We start from the raw sequence: 21297 nt of genomic DNA on the forward strand, positions 1-21297 counted from the left end.
GAGAGAGAGAGAGAGAGAGAGGAGGCTCCAATGTTTTTTCGAGCTGATGCACACGGAAAAATGTATCGTCGCCGGTTCATTAAACGGCGCGAGAGTTTTTGCACCGATCTTGCGCCTTTTCCCCCCGCAACGAACACATCTCTCCTCGGCCGGAGCTCATTATCGGGTTCCCGGTTTTCTCTGACCCACGATTTTTTTTCGTGCTCAACCGCGAAAGAGAATCTTCCCCTTTGACCGAGGGCCTCGTTTGACGTTCGATTTGATTAAAGGACTTTCAGATTTCTATCCCAGGTTATGTATGCGTTATCGATTGATCGAGCTTATAAAACCTTTATTTGATTTAATTTGGGCCAAGTGGAGGATTTTCTTTTTCGGATTCGTGGAGTGGAGTAATAATACTCCATTTGATGGATAACGGGGAGTTGAATGGAAATTCGAAGAGAATGTCGATGAAGAATGTTTGTCTTCGAGATATTAGATATATTCGAGATATATTCGAATATCTATTGGATAATTTTTGATTAACAATATCGGATCGAAAAGATTGAAATTCTTCGGCGAAAGTTATATTCCGCATTCAATTGTAATTGGTGCAATTGTGGAGTGTGGCCCGAGGCGATTTTCATTCCCGAGGCGGCGGCGCACTGTTCAATTCGTGGGAAAGAAAACTGGTCTGTTGTACGTGGCATTCCCATTTCATTCCATTCTTTATCATTTCATGCTCTCGTATTTATAGCGGTCTATTTCGGCGCCATTCGACTTTCATTAATTACGAAGGGAAAACAGGATCAGGCTGCAGCCCCAAGTACAGACAACAGATGCAAACATTCATAAGAACATGTAACGTATACGTATATGGTACAATGAAACGAGCAAAACTGAAAAAAAGAAAAAAAAAGGAACGCGGCGGAGAAAGATTCGAATTGGACGTATACACAGGGATGGAGAAAGATAGCAGCGTATTAGCATGATGCGACTCTGAGCGAACGGATTGAATATTCATAAAAGAGCTATTTGCCAAATAGCGCGTCAAATATGATATTTAAAATTTCCTATTGAAAATTCGGTTTATTACGAAACTCGATACTGTTATAGAAAAAAAGAATTTAATATAACTATATTTATTTATAGGCTTCTTTGATTATATAGTTCAATTTTCTTGCGAATTGTTCCAAGTAATTATAAAAATCAGAAGAGAACTTTTCAAAGTTATTCGAGGTATTTAAGTAATTAAAATCATAAAAATTACACATATATATTGCAAGAACGAAGAAGAAGCAATTATTTCTCAAAGAAACGCAGGTTATGGCTTTACATCTGGAACGAACAATTTAGCTAAAAGATTGTGGTATAATTAAGTCTTCGAGTTTTTCCTTCGAAAACATTAGAAATAACCGAGATATATCGAATTCTTCGGCCTTCCCTCCGAGAAAAAGGGAGCATTGAACTCTGAATGCAATTAAGAAGCCGGTAGGCACTTGATACTTAATAACTCGGGGAGATAAATTCCACTCTCGACCCAAATCCCCGGACAGCTACGAACGAGCCTCAATTACCCAGGGTTCAGCGTACGAAGTAGCAGCGGTGGTCCACGTTCATTGAAAATCAACCTTTTCTCCCCTCCATCACGATTTTACGTAAAGTTTGCTCAGAGTCGCGTGTTGCGCCAGTTTAAGAGTTCTCTTCGTGTACAAAAAAAGAAGGGTTGCATCGGGCAAAAATGGACAAAAGACGATCGATCAAGTAGTGGACGAGATGCATGACGATTCCTATTATTAAAGAAAAAAAAAAAAAAAAAAANAAAAAAAAAAAGTAAAAAAGAAATATAGGCATAGAGTTGCATGAAAATGCAGTATCATAATTAGAACGTTAACATAGTCGATATACAATACGTATAGATATACATATATATATATATATATGTACATAAAAGCAGGTCATAAATCAATGCACAAGAGCTCGCGTTAACTATCCGAGACCAATTCCGCGTTTCACGCGGCAATCATTTATGCTCCCGTGCCACGAAGTGGCGTCTTTAGTTTCTTTTACGTGCCAGCGTTGTCCTTACCCTGAATATAGGATCTCCTGACAAGCTGTCGAGGCTAAATGTCTCCCAAGTTCCATTCTCTAGTAACGTATCGATCGAAAGGTCGAACTCCCGCGAGCGGTTCCTCGATTTCTGTCGAGAACGAGAGAAGGAAGCCTTTTAACTTTCGCATTATCTTCCGCTAATTCGCTTTTATCCCTTCCACCGCGTATCTTTCTTTTCCTACCTTATCGAGCGGACGCGCGGTTTCGATTGGTCGGTTTTCTTTCTTTATTCTCGAAATGATAAATCGTTTGAAACGACGTTTTTGTCGCGAAACACATGTAAAGGAATTGCGATCAACCAACTTAAGGAGAACAACGTGGATGAAATCATGCTTTATCGAATGCTCAGTCGAATTAAAGCGTATTGAAAACACAGTTTCCAAATTTTAATCCATAGTACGTATAAATTTTTTTCTTTCGAGATATATATATATAAAGAATGTGAGAAATTTTATACGATCGCAAATTGAATATATAAATTTTGTAAGATATACGAGATATATTATGTTTGCGCGAACGAAGATTGATAATATATAATACACAGTGACCGGGCGAAATTACGAAAACGACCAACGCGTAATTCGATATCCGACGAAATCGAATCTGGCTTCGACGAAATTCGACGCTGACAGGGAAATTATATTAAATATTCTCGGGTATATTATGAAAGTTATTGTCACTGTGACGTCGGATTAATCATTTCTCTCTCTACTGCTCTCGGTCGATAATATTATTTATTAAATTATTTCATCCGTCGATTTTCGAAATTTGCAAATATTTGGATAGCTTAATATCACGCATAATATTATCCGCGATTAACATCATATAAAATAGGATGAAAGCTGTTACGATTTTATACAATTATGATTAAATAAAAATTTTCGCTGTAACGATCGAGGAAATATTTTACTTCCTGTAAATAAATATTATGATACGTTAATTTTAAACTTGCAAAGTAATACTTGGAATTATTAATATACCAAAATTTATAATATTTGCTAAATTTCTACGAATTTTAAAATATACATTGCAATTATTAAAATTATGCATATTATAATGTTACTATAAAATTTACGAAACTTGCAACATACTAAACTACATTAAAAACATTTTTAAAGAACACACAAAATTCTTTTCAATTATTAATATATCTCATTGTAAAGTACCAACTACAACTGACATCATTACAAAATTTATTAACACACTATTTTCTTGTATAAATCCATTTTTAAATCATTAAAAAAAAAATTGAAAATACCAATTACAATGTTTCAAAAAAAAAAAAACCAACTCTCAATAATCTATCTAATCTATTTATTTCCAAACAAGCAATAACAGTTTACGAACATAACCTAACACACTTAATGGCGCCTAAATTATTTGTTTTCAAACAAATTGTAACGATTCGCGTAACTCGAAGTCATCGAGGCCAGGATCGATTATCGATTCAAAAGATAACAGTGGACAACCCAGAGGTCGTCTCGAAGTTATAAGAAATATTAATTTCCGTTGTCAAGATGCCCGAAATTGCCGATGCGTGAAACGTTAACCAAGACTATGTATGTCTCGCCGTAAATCGGAAGAACTCCACGGGAGGATTCCGTGCGAGGGCGTTCGTGTGCTAAATCTAACCTTTCACGGATAGTTGCTGGTAAGTAGCATTGATCACATCGAGGACAAGAGGCGACTTTAAGATAGAAACTTTTACGTTCGATAAAAAGTGATCGACCTTCTTTTTCTTCGTGCGCTTATGTACATTAGACTTTTCCTTTTTTAAATCTTGATATGGACTAGATTTGTGCTACGTTATGCGGCTTGGCCGTCAAGGCGAACAAGGCGTACAATAATTAAGACAGACTCCAAGCAATTATCAACAAATAATACGTGAGATTTGGGAGACGATGTTTCGGTATTTATACAGTTAAGGTGTTTTGGAAGATTTTTGGCAATTATTACGAAAGAATGTGAGGTTCTGAGACTATTTTCAAACGAATTGACCGAGCAAAGTGTGAACTGGTTCGTTTGAAATGAACGCTAGTGGTTTGAAATGTTATAATTTTTTTNTTTGGAAGATTTTTGGCAATTATTACGAAAGAATGTGAGGTTCTGAGACTATTTTCAAACGAATTGACCGAGCAAAATGTAAACTGGTTCGTTTGAAATGAACGCTAGTGGTTTGAAATGTTATAATTTTTTTCTTTTTTTTTGGAAGTTAAATTAATTTGCTATTCTTTGAATTTCAAATCATTTGTCTCAAAAAAAACTATTTATGCAACATGATAGAGAAGTTAAAAGAAAAAAATAGCAACTAGATACGAATATATTAAATCTAAATATAACACTAATAAAATCAGATTATAACATTCAGGAGAGCGATAAATATCTAAAAGTTTTATAATAATTCGGAAATTGAATTATATTGGACGGCTTTCACCTTTAAAAACCATTAAACTAGAATCCATGCTCTCTAAGCAATAAATTTATCGAGAATGCCAAAAGACCTTCGCCAATTGTATCACATCACTTGGCAGCGTTCACTTCCGCCCAGCTTGCCATCCACTTAAGGGAAGTGCAGGAATCGACATTATCGAATGATAAAATCCGTTTCCATGAAATTCGAATTCCCCGATTCGGTCATCGAATCTTCAAAATTTCAATTTTCCAAGGATCAAATCCTTCGAACACTTTAACTCCCATGATTCTCCTTTTCGACTCACGCACAACTCCCTTCAGTTTTCAGTATACGTACGTACATTTTTGGTATAATTTGCGGTACACTCCTCTTACGTTTCTTCACATGAATGAAGACAATATATACAACAAGATACTTGGGGAGGGGGGAAGGGATTTTTACTTCTACTTGGACGTGTACAAAGGAGACAAATAGAGAAACGGGATAGAAACACAAACGGTAACGCCGTCCGTTTCTCCGGCAACACGGTGAAGAAGAAAATGGTGCGATGCCAGCCCCTAATTCTCAACTAGAAGGTCGGATAGAATTACGAAGATCGATCGATGGTTGTCTGGAAAGTGATGGCTTACCTGGAACAACGGTTTATCGGTGGACGGGGATGCTGGTATCTGAACGGTGTAGAACTTTTGCTCGAATTCGGGCCCGTGGTCGTTTATGTCCGCCACTGCGATCACGACACGGGTCGTCGAGGAGAGGGACGGCCATCCGTCGTCCCTGACCGTCACCTAAAAACGAAAATCAAATTTTTAAGAGTCAAATGTGAAATTTATTTCGAGTTTGTGCGATGTGAAAGTTTCCAGTGTTTTCAAAAATTTTTAAATTCTTATGTTGATACTTACTGGAGATTTATTAGGGAAATAATAAACGAATAAGAAGGTGTTTTGAATAAGAAGTTTTGTTGAATTGGAGGACGAGGAATTTTCACTCGAAAATTTTTGCACGAGAAAATTATTCCCGTGAATCGTTTCGAAACAAATGTGATCGACAATGACGGGTAGTAATCTTTGTAAAGATTAACAAACCAATTTTCTCGAGTTAGGGCGAGGAGAAGTTTCACTAATTACTCCTGTGAACATCTATTAGTGAGCTTTTGCAAGTCAACCGTTGCCAATCAGTGTCCAGAATCACTTCAGGAAGTTTGCACAAACTAATTCTACTAATCCCTAGATAGACAAGTTATCTTACTGTGATATACATTTGCTTCAGCTTACTGAGCACGTTTCAAAATTGACGCGTGTAAAAAATAACAGAAAAACACAGAAAAAGACATATCCCAATCGTTTCGCAACGAATTTTAAAACTCGATTACAATTCTTTTTCTCAAAAAAAAAAGTCGATGTAAAATCTCGTGAGAAACGAGATTAAACAGTACGAGATTTTGAAAATAATCTTATACTCTTTTCTTGCAATTTGCGATAATAATATCGAGTTGAAAGAAAAATACGTGTCTCAAATCCCAACTTTATCGCAAGATGGAATATTCTTATATATACCTATAGCAGTTTCAAATATCACAATATCTCGAAACGTTCCCTGACAATATAACTTTCCCAGTATAGGCTGGCACGATTTTACCTTTTCTTTTATTCCACTTATCGCGGTCGTTACCCTCATTCCGCACACCTTCCACCTCCATCGCTGTTGGTTGCGCGGGATCACGGCTTTTCATTCGCGAATATCGCGTGCGACGATCTGCACAATCGGCACGGCTGACCGGTTCCTTTCCACAATCGTAAATGCAAGGAACAAAATCTCTAGGAGAGAAACTTATTTCTTCAACATGGAAACATACTTTCCTTCTTCCAGGAAGATAAGGAACTCTGCAATTTCTGCCTAAGGCCTGTTAAGCGCCTGTACACGGAAATGATTATCCATTTCATTTCCAAAAACATCTATTAGTGAGCTTTTGCAATTCTCTATCAAAATTTCGTATAATTATTTTTTATATTTTTTCTTTTCGATGAGTCTCCATTTGCAAGATCGCATATTTTAACGCGTGAGAAGTAATTCTGAATCGATAAAAATTGCATTACGATTGCTCTTTAAGATGAGATTTATATTCAGATAGCTGTTTCTCATTTAATTTTTGCGTTTCTTCCTTTTTTTTTTTTTTGAATTAATTTTGATCTTACACGATTTACTTTGTAAATATCGAATATATTTCTCCAACAGTTTATCCAAGAATTAAATCTACACGAACAAGTTTCCCTGGATAACATCGGTTCAAATATATAAAAGTATGTAGCAAGAAGTTTCAAAAATTTCCTGGCAACTCTTTACATCGACCAATTCTCCATCCACGTATTTCCACGGAAGCGGGGCCCATTTTATTGTCGCGTTATTGGAAGTTGGCGCGGGAAACGACGTGAAGAGCGCGAAAGAGGAAGAAGAAAACGAACCCGTATCGAGAGGACGAATCCCGCATCATGGAAGGAGTAAAAGTTTTATCGAATTTACCGAAATGCTCGATCGAAGGCCTGTCACGGACATTCCTATCCGCCGCAGAGGTACAATCTAATTATTTGCCCGGTTATTCGTCTTACATTTTCCTTTATGCACGGTTTCCAACGACTTTGGCACCGTTATCTCCGTGAAAAAAATAGCAGATGTACAGGAAAAGAAAATCGTTAAGGGAAAAAATTTATTCTTCCCTGAGACCAACCGATATTGGATTATATTGGTATATCGATTAACGATTTAATATTATGGTGATAAAATGAAATTATCGCCTTATATTTAATTAAATAATAATTAAATAATGCCGTTTCGAGGCAAATTTAAACGTTGATACGAATTTTCCTATCGTTAATCCATCGAAAGAAAATCATGGCGCCATATTTTTACATATTCCATTACTAATAAAGTAAATATATAAAATAAAATATATATAATAAATAAATATATACAAATAAATATGTATCCTTTTAAAAATGTAAATTATATGAAAATTCAGATATCGGATTAAAATTATTCTTTTTTCAAATTAATTAATACGTAATTCTTTCCACTCTTCATTGAATCATAGTTTTTTCAACTAACGCTTCAATTATGTCGTTCAAGAAGCATTTTTCGCGAAATTATTCACACACAGTCCAGCTTATTCCCTCAGATCGATATTTAATCACACCCGTCGGCCAGGAATGCACAAAGTCAGCTTGTAAGCTTGGAAGCTCGAGACATCTAGAATCCCAGAGGCTTCCATTCGACCGCTTCTCCCTCGTCCCCGTGCTCGATAATGCGAAAAGTGACTTTTATAAATCGGAAAAATTGGTATCTCCTTATCGTATCAAGGAGAAAAAAAAAAGAGATTCTATTCGAAAATAAGTCAAAAAGATATCTTTTTTGAACGTTTTCGAGAAATCGATTATTAAATTTCGTTTTTGAAAAAATTGCTTATAAAGTAGTTATGCAATTAATAGTAAAGAAGCGATGAAAGATCAATTAGTTGCAAAAAAAAAAAATTTATTATACAACAAATGAGTATAAGTGCAAAGGAACAGGAATCGATCGATTCTATTTCTCAAGTGCATTTCACAGAATTTCACAATTGATTTTCTCGAAAAAAATTCTTCCAATTATCGTTCTACTTATTCTTCGCCACGTTTCACCTTCGTACCACCATTTTCCATGCATTCTGTCTAATTTCTTTTTTTTCTTTGTTTTTGAAATCGTTGGAGAGGCTACGTTGGACCTGGAAATAAAGGGAGAGATCTTTGCAAACATAAATTGGTCAGAGGATCTCCCGAGGAAGTCCGCTTAATTCGACGCAGAAGCTTCGAAAAATCCTCCAAATAACGTGGAATTAGAACGTTTTCCCCCTGGACGGGGCACGTAACAATTTTCATTAATTTGGCTGGAAAGGACAGGATCCTTTTTTGAGGAAACGAGTAAATATATTTGATATCGTTCCTTCGAAATTATCGAGTCTTAATTAAGGCATCGAGTCTAAAGTGAAGTGGATGGAATTATTTAAGGATGAAGTTAATGCAAATGAAAAATAATATGTTTCTCTTAGTTGATAATTATAATTATTAAATATAAATGAATCTTAACTAGTTTGTATACAGTTACAAATATTTTTCATTTATTAAAATTAAATTCCTTCGAATCAATAATATTTATAATATAAAATATTAAATTGATTCAAATTCAGTCTGATTTGTCCACTCCATATGTTAATTTTACCAAGATATTTCCTCGAATCATATCCTTCGTGGAATTATCATTTTGATATATGTTAAAAAAAAAATATAAATAATTTTCATCCATTTATTCCATCCACTTTTGAAAGTTTTCAAACTTCAGACTATTTCACAGCAAACAAATAACAAAAACGGATCGAATTTCCTCGAATCATATTCTTCAACCATCCATCGTGGAATTATCATTTTGATAAGTATTAAAAAAAAAGAAAACAAAAATAGAGAGAATTTTCATCCATTTTCGTAAGTTTCCAAAATTTCAGACTATTTCACAGCGAACAAGTAACAAAAATCGAAGAAGCATTATAAAATAAAACTCGATGTAAATGAAAATAATCAGACGTGGGACACGAATTCAGCCACTTCTGGCGTAAATCCGTGATCCCGATGGACGAGGGTTCACGAGGGTTTGGCATCCGTATGGCAACACCTGCACTAAATTACTACGACTACGAAACTCCTGTTTTATCCGGCAAATGGGGCGAGGAAGGGAGAGGGATAGGGTTCGGTGGTCGGGATGTTACTACCCTCGCAACGATACGGTTGATACGAGGGTTTCGTGTGTCCCGGAAACTCTAACCAACGAGGAACGATGTTTCCTCGTGTGGGTGTACAAGTGTGCGCGCAGTTACGTAGCTATCCCCGTATTCAGGCATGTATACACCGTTCGCGTGCGTGACGGGGGTAGTTAAGTGTGAATTGGAACGAAATCCTCCACTAAATTTCAATGTACTGATTTAAGCAGCTTGTGATACCGGTGTTAATTCGTTTCTATCGGATATCCCTGTCCGATTAATCGCTCCAAACTTTACCATTTTACGAACTCGTCGAGGAATCAGACTCGTTTTACGTACGATGATTCATCGTCATCGCGTCGTCTCGTCGAATTTCAAAGATTTTCGAAAGAAGTCAACTCTTTAAACTCAACAAAATTATAGAATCTAAATAAGAGAAAACAGAACCTATTTAAAAAATATTTATATAAAATCGTGAAAATTATCTTTTCGCGTGCTAAATTGAAGGTTAAAATTCAATAATATAAATTTAGTGGAAAAAAGGAATCGAAGAAATCGTCTTAACGCGAAATTAACGATAGGAATATCTTTCGTAGCATGGAATCGCTTATATAATATTCCCAAGGTGGTTTCGTTGTTCAACATCGTGACGTTTTAATATCGGCCACGATCTCGAATCGGCGAGACACGAATGCGGTGGCCAGCTTCTACGAAGGCAATTTGCGGGAGCAAATACCTACGCGAAATTCCACGTAGGGATCGTTAGTGTGGCGAGACACTGGCGGCGGTTGATCGTACGTTCCCCTGTTTTCCACCGACCGATCCGCACTTGCATTACGCCCGTATCAGATGGTATTGTAGAGGGAGCCGCGTTACCGATACAGCCTGATCTTTTTCGTCGTTCTCCTCCTTGTTATTCGCTCTCCTCTACAAGATGAAGAGAATCCGCGCGAATTCCTGATAACGTTCGATAACATCGCGTTTCGTAGCCGTGCTATTACCGATACGGTTAATTGCAGTCGCTGGTATCGTTCGATTCGAACATTATAAGGATTTGTGTTAAATTGTGTGGAAATTTTGTTTCGTTTTTTCCCCCCTCCCTTCTTTAAATCTATATTTAATCTTATCTTATCGCGCTTATTATAGTTAGCAAGCTATAAGAGTGGAAATTTTTATAAAAGAGATTTTTATAAAAATAATCTAATTTCGTGATAGTTCTAATTCCACTTCTTTAAGGACTTCTTTAAGGACACGACGTGTTCTGGTTAAAGGATCTTCCACGTGATTGAGTAGTAACAACGCAGCAGTGAATCTGCACTCTTCAGCATCTTTTCCTACTTGATTGAAATCCTCCTCCTTCTTCTCACGATCACACGACAATGGTCTTTAGTGATTTCGTTGTGCCCACTTGAAGCGTAGCTTGATGGTAACAGAGTGGCAAAGTAGAAAGGAAAAAGAAGGGGAAATAAAGTATCGTGATGATAAACTTCGATTCGGGGAGGAATATCGTTTAACTGAAACACGCGATCGACATCACTTCTCGTTTCTCTGAAACTGGTGAAATACGGGCGAAACGAGAAAGGGTACGATTGCAATGGCCGTAATTTGGTATACGATCGTGTTTGCTAACCCAAGCTAACCTTTGACCTACGTGGATCGCTAAAACTGTTTCGTCAACGAAACATTTCCTATTATTCTCTTTTAATGGAAGTGAAACTCCGTTGTTTTGTTTTTGCCAAGAATAAAGGAGCATGAAATGTAGTGGAACAAAATTCGAAAAGTAAACTAAAGATGGAATCCCTTTTGTTGAATTGTGGATGGAAGATGTTTGATGGAAATTGCGTAATTGTGAAACGATTAACGTAAAGATCTTCTTCTTCCACAAGATTTATTCAATTTCTTTTTCAAATTGCATAATAATTAATAATAATAATTTTAAAACACGTATCCCGTATTACATTTTTAATTAATTTAACCGCAATCTTATTAATTTTAATAATTAATTCTATATTAAAATTTACCTTGACAATTAATGGACGAGAAAGTTATTATCGTATCTTATTCAAGTACGTATCCAATATCGAAATCCCGACAAACAAATAAGATAGCCTATAATAATATTTCGATCATACCTTATACGCTTATCGCTACCTTGCCTCGTATCGTTCCCTTAATTTCCTCGTGCACTTTGCGCCTCAACCTTGCACAAGCCCGGCCAATATACCACTTCACAATATACCCAGATACCCGTGGAACTCGCCACAGATAAGACTCCTTTGGAAGCAACGCTCGAACCGAGCAACCTGTCCGTAAAAGATGTGGAGGGGTCCACATACGTAAGAAAGCGGCACTCCGGGGGCGACAAAACTTATTTCAAGGACTGTATAAATCGTGAATGGCGCCCGGTAGGCGGCATTACCTGCGCTTTTCGAAATTGTTTTCTTCGACTATAAAAGCTTGTATTTTTACCATCTTTTTTTATCGATACGTTCGTATATCGTGGATACTCGTCGTGTCCGTAAATGTTATTGACGACAGGAAGAGATAGGAAATTCTGATATTTTTATATAGAAGAAACAAAAGCTGGGTTTTCGGTGAACTCTATAATCGACTCAGAGGAGAGGACGATGACATTGTAGATCGAGAACGAGAATTAGGCTCCGTGATATTTTTAGTTAAAAAACATTTTGGAGACAAATTTTGAATGGCGGTAGATTGGAAATAATTTTTTTTTCTCCCTATTGAGTTAGGGATTTTTTGATTTTCGCATGTTTAAGTGATTCATATGATTTAATATTTAAGATTCGTGTTTTGAAAATATAAACGAATGATTATGTAAACAAGAGCGTTTTGCAAGTTGTGTTTTGTAAGAAAATTGATTCCTCAGAAGATTGATAAGAGTATTAATAATAACACTAATAAAGATCTTTGATTCGCTATCATTTATGCGCATAAATAAATATTTATTTACGTTTGAAGGAGCAACGAATATTTTGAATGAGGTGAATAAAGTTTTATCGCAGATCTTTGTAACAACTTCCTCTGTTTGTAACTTATCAACGAGTATAAAAGCGACGTAATATGGTGGCGAAAAGCAGTTTATTTAAAAGGTTTCTTGAACGCAATTACCATTACCATTGATTTTATTTCTTTCAAATATAAAATAAAGAATCTTTCTTTTTATTTTTCTCTCTTTTTTTTTTTCTTATTTTCAGCTCGTTCCAATTTACAAGGATCAGCCTTCCTTTGGTAAATTCAATTCTTGCCATTTTGCAGAAGAGAAACATCAGCAAATGTTCGAATCTTGTGAAAAGTTTATACTCGCTCCTCTTCTTTCTTGGATTCATAGAAACCCTCTTGGGAATCTTATCACAATTTTATCATAGGGCACGTTTTAAGAAGTTTATCTGTTACACGATAGATTCTTTTATATTCTTCAAGTTTCTTCAAGTCGAGTTTTAAAAACACGTTTTCGTTATAGGTAAATATCATTTATTATTATTTATTATTATTTATTTATTTATTATTATATTTATTACTTCAATCACTTTAAAAAATAGCATAAACGCTTTGTTTCTCAAATTTCACGAGGAGGATCGATGAAAAAAATCACAATTTAATTTCAAAATATAATTTCCAACTCTTATTCCCTTCGTAAATCTCGAAACAACAGTACAGAATAAAAATTTAAATTTAAATCTTCCGTTCCCGTCCAAGACTCATATTTCACTATCGTATCGATTTCACGCGAGGAAATACAAACTTCTCGATAAACAAGAGCATAAAACGTTCGATTAGATACAGGAGGGAAGAAGACCTTTCGCAAGTTCGAATAAAATAGAAGAGGATCGGGTGAATTGCCATTGGTCAAACCCTTTTTTGATCCTCGTTTTCACCCTTTGTTTTCCAACACCGATAGATGATCATTGATCGAGTATCGTTCGATGAAAAGGAAAAAATGAGAGTGCATAATTTCTGTTTCCCATCGAACGCCGCCATTTTCCGGAGCCAGAACGACTTAAATTTTCGAATGATTCTAACTTGGAACGTTAAATGAAGTTTCCAAGATGACCAATAATTTCTTCAATTTTAATCAATCCTCAATCCTCCCCTTATTTCTTCCCCTTCCAATCGATTTATTTTTCGTTAGATTTCCTTCATTTCGCGGTTAAAAAAAATTCTTTTCCCGATTTTATTCAACGAGATATCGTGTTTTTATTCCATTATGGATTTGGGCAAAGCATAGCGGGGTCACGATATGAATTATTTTCACGGGGTGGAAGCTCGAGAAAGAGCATCGGAGAGCGGCTGTCAACGCATACGAAATTTCCACGCACGGATTCGTTAAAATTATTTATGGTATAATTCGAGGTTGTGCATTGGTGCATTTTTTTCTCATTCGCAACTTAACGATTTAATTTCGTTTTAGAAATTTTTAAACAACTTAATTGACCAGCTTTGAAGGGTATTTTCATTCCATTTCATTTCGTACAACAAATATTTTCTAATCTTTTTCTAAAGTTGCTATCTTTTTATGAAAAAGTAATATCTCGATTTAATAAAAATAACTTTGATAATTTTTATTATCAAAAATTGCCAAGATTAAAATTAATATAAGAAAATTCCTAGTCATCGAATCAGAATTCGAAAAAAACATTAAAAATTTTTCATTTATTTATTAAAATTAAAAGAAATGATTAAGAGGGATGTTTTTATCTCGTTTATTTTTTATCATTCCATTTTTCTTTTTTTAATCATGTTAAAATTATCGTGTATATAGATTTAGTAAAAATTTTTATTATAAAAATTGCCAAGACTAAAATTAATAGAAAATTCTTAGTCATCGAATTAGAATTCGAAAAAAACATTAGAAAATTTTCATTTATTTATTAAAATTAAAAGAAACGATTAAAAGATGTTTTTTTTTCTATGTCCCTTTTTTTTTTAAATCATATTAAAATATATCGTGCATAAAATAATAATGGAAAGGATATGTAAATGGAGGATTGATGGTCGCCCAGATTCGATCATGGACAGGCTTTTGGCGACTATGGATCGAAATAGGGTTAAGGGATTGGAAGGATACGTCTCGTTTAGCTCGCGGCTATGCATTGGAAAACGCTTAAGGTAGCACGCAAGGCGGTTAAGTGGCTAGATAAACGTTATCCTTTTTGGGCAACGTGTCTTTGGTTTCGAAACCGCCAAGCTTCTGCGCGAGACGTTTGAAAACGTGAGCGAATAATAAATATTTTATGGATACGGAAATTCGATACGATTCTACGGTTTCTTTTGGTGAAAAATCGTCGTCGAGCGGATGTTGCTTTTCTTGTAACAAAACAATCCTCATATTTTTATTTTCCCAAGAGGATTTTTCGCAATACCAATTGTTCCTTTATCTTGGAAATTATATAAAAATACAATACAAACGAATTGTTCTGAACATTCGTGAAACGAATAAATATAATTCATTCGAAAAATAATAATCCTGATAAAGAATATCGCTTTTCGATATTGCACATCAAAATCAAAATATCTTTCAAATAAAATCACTCGATCTTATCATTCAACCCTTCTTTAAAAATTTATTACATCCTAAATAAACAATATCTCCACCAAATCAAAATAAATCATAAGAAATTCAATTTTCTTTCTCTCTAAAACAACAAGAAAAAGAAGACGAAAAAAAAAAAAAAATCCCTTCATAAAAATCCAAGTTATTCGTGTACGAAACAGGGAGGTCGTGTATGAAACAGGCAAGAATTTTTCGACGGAAATCGAAAGGCGGGGGAAGTAACATCTTGGCATCCTGACTGTACAGTTTATCGAGAACGTCAAAAATAGCCGAGGGATATAGGAATTCCAGTTCGTCGCCGGTATTTCAGATCACCACGCTCGAGGGTAGCTCCCCTTGTCTGAACGTTGTTCATCAACGTTGTTCCATTTACAAAACTCCTCCCTCCCTCTCCTATATATAACTATCCTATAGGGAGTGGATATCGAGCTCGATGAATCGTCTTGCAAAAAAAAATTTTTTTTCAGTCGATCTCCATGATTCCATGGAGAAAGGTTCATCAATTACATATACTATTCGTCGATAATTCGAAGATAAACTTGGACAAAGAAGCATACTTTGGAAGAAGCAAGCAGGCGATTAATAGAGAAATAACGGTTTGGCGGGAGCCGCAGTCAGCGGATATCCTTTCGATACCCTTTTCGTCCGCCCTTTGGGCTAGTTCTAAATTATTAATGATCGCAATTAGTGGGGTGTTTCCTGTGATAATATCTTTCAACCCTCGTTCGCCCCTCGTTGTTGCTCTTGTACGCGGTTATGCTCGATTAGGAAACGGTTAGTTTATTGGAGATAAACAGGGGAGGATGTCCAGTGTTTCATCTTACGAATTATCGTCGTAAATTATCCGCTGTATAAGTGAAATAAAATAATCCAGATGGAATGTTATAGAGATTTATAAACTTGCTATTTTTTTTTTTTTTTTTTAATGGAAGTTTTTTTTATCTATAAAAATTTTTTCACAAGATTCTTTTGCAAGGTACATTTATGGGGGCACGAATTTCTTTCTTGCGAGAGAATTATTATTAATGGTCCGCACATCTTATTAGATTTAGAATAAAAATTGAATTGAAAAATGAGAAATAGCAATTGTTATGTTCAAAATATTTTTGCTCGATCAAAAAATCCATCCACGAAACGAAAGAAGCAAGATTATCGAGATATTCGATTTCATACGAATTGTACCTGTATTCTTTTGCAATCAAAATTCTACACAAAAAGCGCGGACGGGAAAGATGAGGACGAGAAAGGGGGCAAATGGTCGAAATCATTGGTCGGAATACCGCGAAAAATCGAGCCACGAAAATCGTGGATACGTGGCCCGCTTTAGAATTCGAGACAATGGCACGTTCACGCATTCTCCGTGCCCGGGCCATTTTTCCACGGCTGTTGCTCTCGAACGCTCTTCGATGCTGGAAACGCTCGCGGCCAAAACGTTTTCCACCATCGAGATTTTGAATCCATCCCAATCCTGATTAGCTCTCCCCCTCTCCATCTTGCCATCTTTTCTTCTTCTCCTTCTTCTTCATCCTCATCAAATCCTTTCCTTTCTTCCTTCTTACCTCTTCTTTACCGTTTTGCGTTTACAAAACTTCTACGTGTTTCGATATCGTTGTGAATCTTCTTCTTCGTGGATGGGTTCAGCTATTTTTCCTTTTTTCCGTGTAATCCTCTCTCTTCCATTCTCCACGCTTTTTCTTGTTACCATTACCTATAGTCTATGCCCTCTTCGTGCCATTCTTGCCCCTCCCCTCCTTTTGTCCCCGCGATCCTCTTTCCTTCGCGAGAATTTTCAATGATCTTTCATCACCTTTCCAATCTTTTAATCAATTAAATTAATTATTAAATTATTAAATTAAATTATTAAATTTATTAAATTAATTAATAAATTTTAAATAAATTAAAATTAAAGTTAATTTTTCTTTTCATATATTATATGAAATATAATATAATTTGATTCAATATAATATGATTTCATATATTATAATTTTTCTTTTATATAATTATATATATAAGAGTGTTTCGCAATTTTTTTCCAATAAATGTTTCCATGTTTCGGCGATCCTCTTTCCTTTCGCGAGAATTTTCAATGATCTTTCATCACCTTTCCAATCTTTTAATCAATTAAAATTAAAGTTAATTTTTCTTTTCAGAGTTATATAATTATAAGAGTGTTTCGCAATTTTTTTCCAATAAATGTTTCCATGTTTCGTTTCGTTTCGTTCCTTTTCACGTTCAATTCAATTTATCTCGTAATAATTCTCAATAATCTTTCTCATCTCCATCATTTTCGTATCGTAAGATTCGTTAAATTCTCTTCACCCCCCCATCTTCATCTATCAAAATAATTCCGCGAAACAATCTGTCCAATAATACAAACTCCTCTCTCTCTCTCTCTCTCTCTCTCTCTCATTCCCTCCTCCATCATCCAAAGGCGACACCCGAGATCAAAGGGAAAAATTCGCTCGCGTCTTATAGCGCAGAGGAGAAAAGGCAACAAACGTATTGTCGGGGGCATCAATTCGCACCGTGCCAGTTTCTCTCTTTCGAGCAGCGCGTTTTTCACCCATTTCTCATTCTACGAATGAGAGAGAAAGAGAGAGAAAAAAAGAGAGAGAGAAATACAACACGTAACGAGACGAAAATCAAGGGAGCCGGATATCCTCTGGCGACATACGAACAACCGAGCGGTTTCTCGAAAAGAGAAAAAGAAAAGAGAGACGAAAAAGAAAAAAAAGAAAATAAAAAAAAAAAATACATATGCGTAGCAAGTGTGTTATCCGTGTTGGAAGAACAACTGGTATTACAAGGTACCGAACAACGAGCTGGAAATACAACGGAAAAGGACAACTCGGGTTAATTACGCTTTATATCACTGGAACAAGAGACACAAAACGCACTTGGATATCTACAAGAGTGACGTAACTATAAACGACGTTTTTTTTTTCGTTTAATTAAGAATAAGGATGCAGCTGCGTCAGCGTGATGAGGAAGTCATCGTGATTTTTAAACGAAGGATATTTTTTTTTTTTTTATAAAAGGGAATTGTTCGTTCGGGTGCGGTTTTGATGGAAACAGCCAGTGGCGAGGTCGTAAAATCGGTCAGACGTTGAGGTATACGTGTCGACGCAGCGATTTAAGTGAAATAAAGGGGAAGAGCCGTACGATATAGGAAGACAACTCGGGATCGATGTTCCTTCTGTGGCCTGTCTTTTTCTTTCTTTAGTTGAAGTTATTTTGAAAAGTAATTTTAAGAGAGAAATTCAGAGAGTAATGGTCTCGTGTTTTATTAATTTAAAAATTTAATAAAAATAAAACGGATAAATGTTTGAAACAATTGTTAAACGTGTTGTTGAATGTGTTATTGATTAATAGTAACTATTTCACTTTTATACGTAAATTTAATTTAAATTAGAAATATTATAGATACATTGTAGAGTTATAGAGTTTGAATGAAGCAATTCTAAAAAAGATTGATTCAATGAAAGTAATAAAATTTAATAGTAAAATTTACTAGTTGAAGTTAATAATAAAGTTACTTCAATAATTTATTGTTCAAAAAACAAAAATTAAAATCGAAGTTATACGAAAAATGGATTCAATTATAATAACTACGAGCAAATGTTATTCGAGCATTTTAATAAATAATTATTTAAAGTAACTTTATTCGAAATTTTTAACGAGTTAATGCCCAATTCTGTTTGCCCAAAGATTGTATTATTCACTGCTGAAAATTTTAATAGGACCTATTCCTACTTCAGACTTTATTGAAAATCCTAACACTACGCATTAATATATAGTAATAGAAAAGCTATATTTTGAATATTCAAAATCGTAAAAATTATTTTCACTTATTAAAGTTTTATTATTATAATAATCATCTAAAATTGGATTAATATTATTCTTAACTTCCCAATAAAAATTTATAGAAACTATCGTTACAATAATCATAACCAGCTTATACACACATTAACAAATAAAAAAATTTTTACATAGAATACTCTGAATTCTATGCCAATGCATCGAAGTTTAGACACAAATCGTCGTTTTATTGCCTTTTTCTGTCGCAATCGGATGAACGACCACGCTAAGAACGAAAATGAAAATTCCTCCCAGACTCGCATTTCTTTCAACGATACATTTACCAAAAACGTTTATATTAAACCTGTCCACGACGAAGAGATATCGTTCTTCAATCAACAACGACGTTTCTCGTTCATCAGCCGCGATTTCAAAGAGACCGAACGAAAACATTGCAAAACATTGGAGATTCGAGGCCAAGCGTGTCGATGTTCAACGATGTTCCCTCGAAAAATCTCTCTTCCTCCTTCCGTTCGAGGTGTTCACGCGCCGTCACGCGGAGCTTTTTTCATTACGACGCGAGAGAAGATCGGAAATAAAGTCGGGTATCGTTGCGCGAAGAATGTCAATTAAGCGGCTCCACCGAGTGTCCATGGCCGCGTAAAAAGGGTTTTTCGAGGAGAGGGGGCGAGCAAAGAGGACGAGGGGAGAAAATGATGAAAAATGGCGAGGAAAAAGAAAAGAAAAGAAGGAGTCCACCAACCTTTGCTGAACGAGCCCTTTTCTTTTCTTTCCTCGGCCAGGATCGGTTCACCCTCTTTCTCGTTTTTCCTTTCTCCCTTTTTGCCCCGACCACCACAGCCTTTGGTTAACCACCTTTGGTGGAGAGAAGACGCTGAACACGCGCGATATTTTTCCGTGATGAGGCATCCGTGACCGGAAATTGGCGGCCATCGATGCGGCCTCACGGAAACAGAATCGTAAGATTACTCGTGTACGTAATCTCGAGCCGTGGAAAATCGAGGGATCGGTTGCAGATGAAGGTTTTTTCTTTTTTTTTTCTTCTTTTAATCGAATTTTATACACGAAACGCCAGACGTCGTTACCGTGAATATCGTCGAGCGTTACGTTGAATTTGAACGTAGGGTAATGGCGGCAGGTTTTCCTCGCGAGGAAAGCGAACGAAGCAGAGGAGGTCGAAATTGGTCAGACGTGGTGATTGTGCATTCTTTCTAATTTATCGCAATATCGCAATTTGTTTCTTACGAATTCACCTTCGTCTTTATTCTCTTTCCGAAATGGAATCACGAAAACGGAGATCAGGATCCAAATTTTGTTCTTCTCGATCAATTTTAATCAAAAGCAAAAACAAACGAGTTTTAGTCGTTTTTGACATCAACTATTTTCTTTATATCTTCTTCTTAATATTTTAACGTGTCTAAGGTACACGTATAATTCTCGATGATTTCGTCGATTCGAATTGGAGATTGTTTTAAAATGCCTTATTATCGATACAAATTAATTAATAGAGATATTAAAGATATTTTTTCGATTCTATCAAATTATTAATTAAAAAAGCAATAAATAGGAAAAGATATAATTACGCGCAAAGGAGAATGCTTCACCAGATATCATACTCCATTACGAAGACATATAGTATGCAAAATAAATAATAATCAATCGATTTAATTTTATTTATACAATAAACAACAGTTTAAAAAAAATGTAAAAAAGCCTACATAATAAGAAATATATATAATAATATTTAAGAATACTTTATAAATGCAAGATAAAAAGTATAGCATACATGCATGATACACTTTCTTTCTCAAAAATATGCCTGAAGCAAAGTACGCAATGTGTTAATAGGGAAAAAACAGGTGATTATAAATTCACGATATCACCTATCCATTCCATCGTATATAAAAAAAAAAAAAAAGAAATAAAGATAAAGATAAAAACAAGAGAAAATAATTCAGCGTGAACGTCGATTAACACGAAAGTTACCTTCTTCCCTTCTTCGAGAACCGGGTGCAATAATCTTCGAATCACTTTGCCGCAACGCTCGTCGCGGCCATCGTTAATTATGCCTCTAATTGACCGTCCAACGGTAACGCTCGGTGTGTGTGAAAAACACACACAGGTGAAGGATGGAGGGAAACGGCGTCCTTATTAATGCACTCGCCTTTATACCGTTGCCGGAAAAGGTTCAGCCGCGACGCCGTTGAAATATATGTATATATATATATATATATACATATATATATATTTTGTCGCTGGAGAAAAGAACGAGGCGAGGGAAAAAGCGTGAAAAATCGCGTCTATTAATAAAGTCGCGGCAAAAAGCTTTGGAGTTAAGCGGATAGCTTCCAACGCTTATGCGCTTCCACGATGCAATATCCTCCGGTTGTTGGCTGTTCCGCTACGAGTAATTTTCCAAGGGGAGGGGGCTACGTCCGGATAAATCTTCTTTTGTATTTATTTATCGAGCAGACAGGCCCGCGTCTTTTTCGATTGATCGGAAAATGCATTCGAAAATATGGTGGCCACTTCGATTCGAAGAGGGATTTTGGAGAAATTTTGGGGAAAACTATTTCGATGATTGGATCAGTTTGGAAAAGATTGTAATGATTTTTTTTCTTTTTT

General features: G+C 35.5%; 1 protein-coding gene across 8 annotated transcripts in view; it reads right to left on the minus strand.

Annotated features, from left to right (window-relative positions):
• LOC122718911 (fat-like cadherin-related tumor suppressor homolog) overlaps positions 1-21297 on the minus strand; it is a 529283-nt gene that overhangs the window by 23806 nt on the left and 484180 nt on the right. For all 8 annotated transcript variants that reach the window (XR_006347483.1, XR_006347482.1, XM_043944311.1 and 5 more), the window contains exon 7: positions 5134-5289. Coding sequence is in view for 6 of the 8 variants with exons in the window: in XM_043944311.1 (XP_043800246.1) it covers positions 5134-5289 (156 nt within the window). In the remaining 2 variants the exon portion in view is untranslated. The remainder of the gene's footprint in view (positions 1-5133; positions 5290-21297) is intronic.

This window comes from Apis laboriosa, unplaced genomic scaffold, assembly GCF_014066325.1.
Source record: "Apis laboriosa isolate Shangri-la unplaced genomic scaffold, ASM1406632v1 scaffold68_cov148, whole genome shotgun sequence".
In the NCBI taxonomy this organism is placed as follows: Eukaryota; Metazoa; Arthropoda; class Insecta; order Hymenoptera; family Apidae; genus Apis; species Apis laboriosa.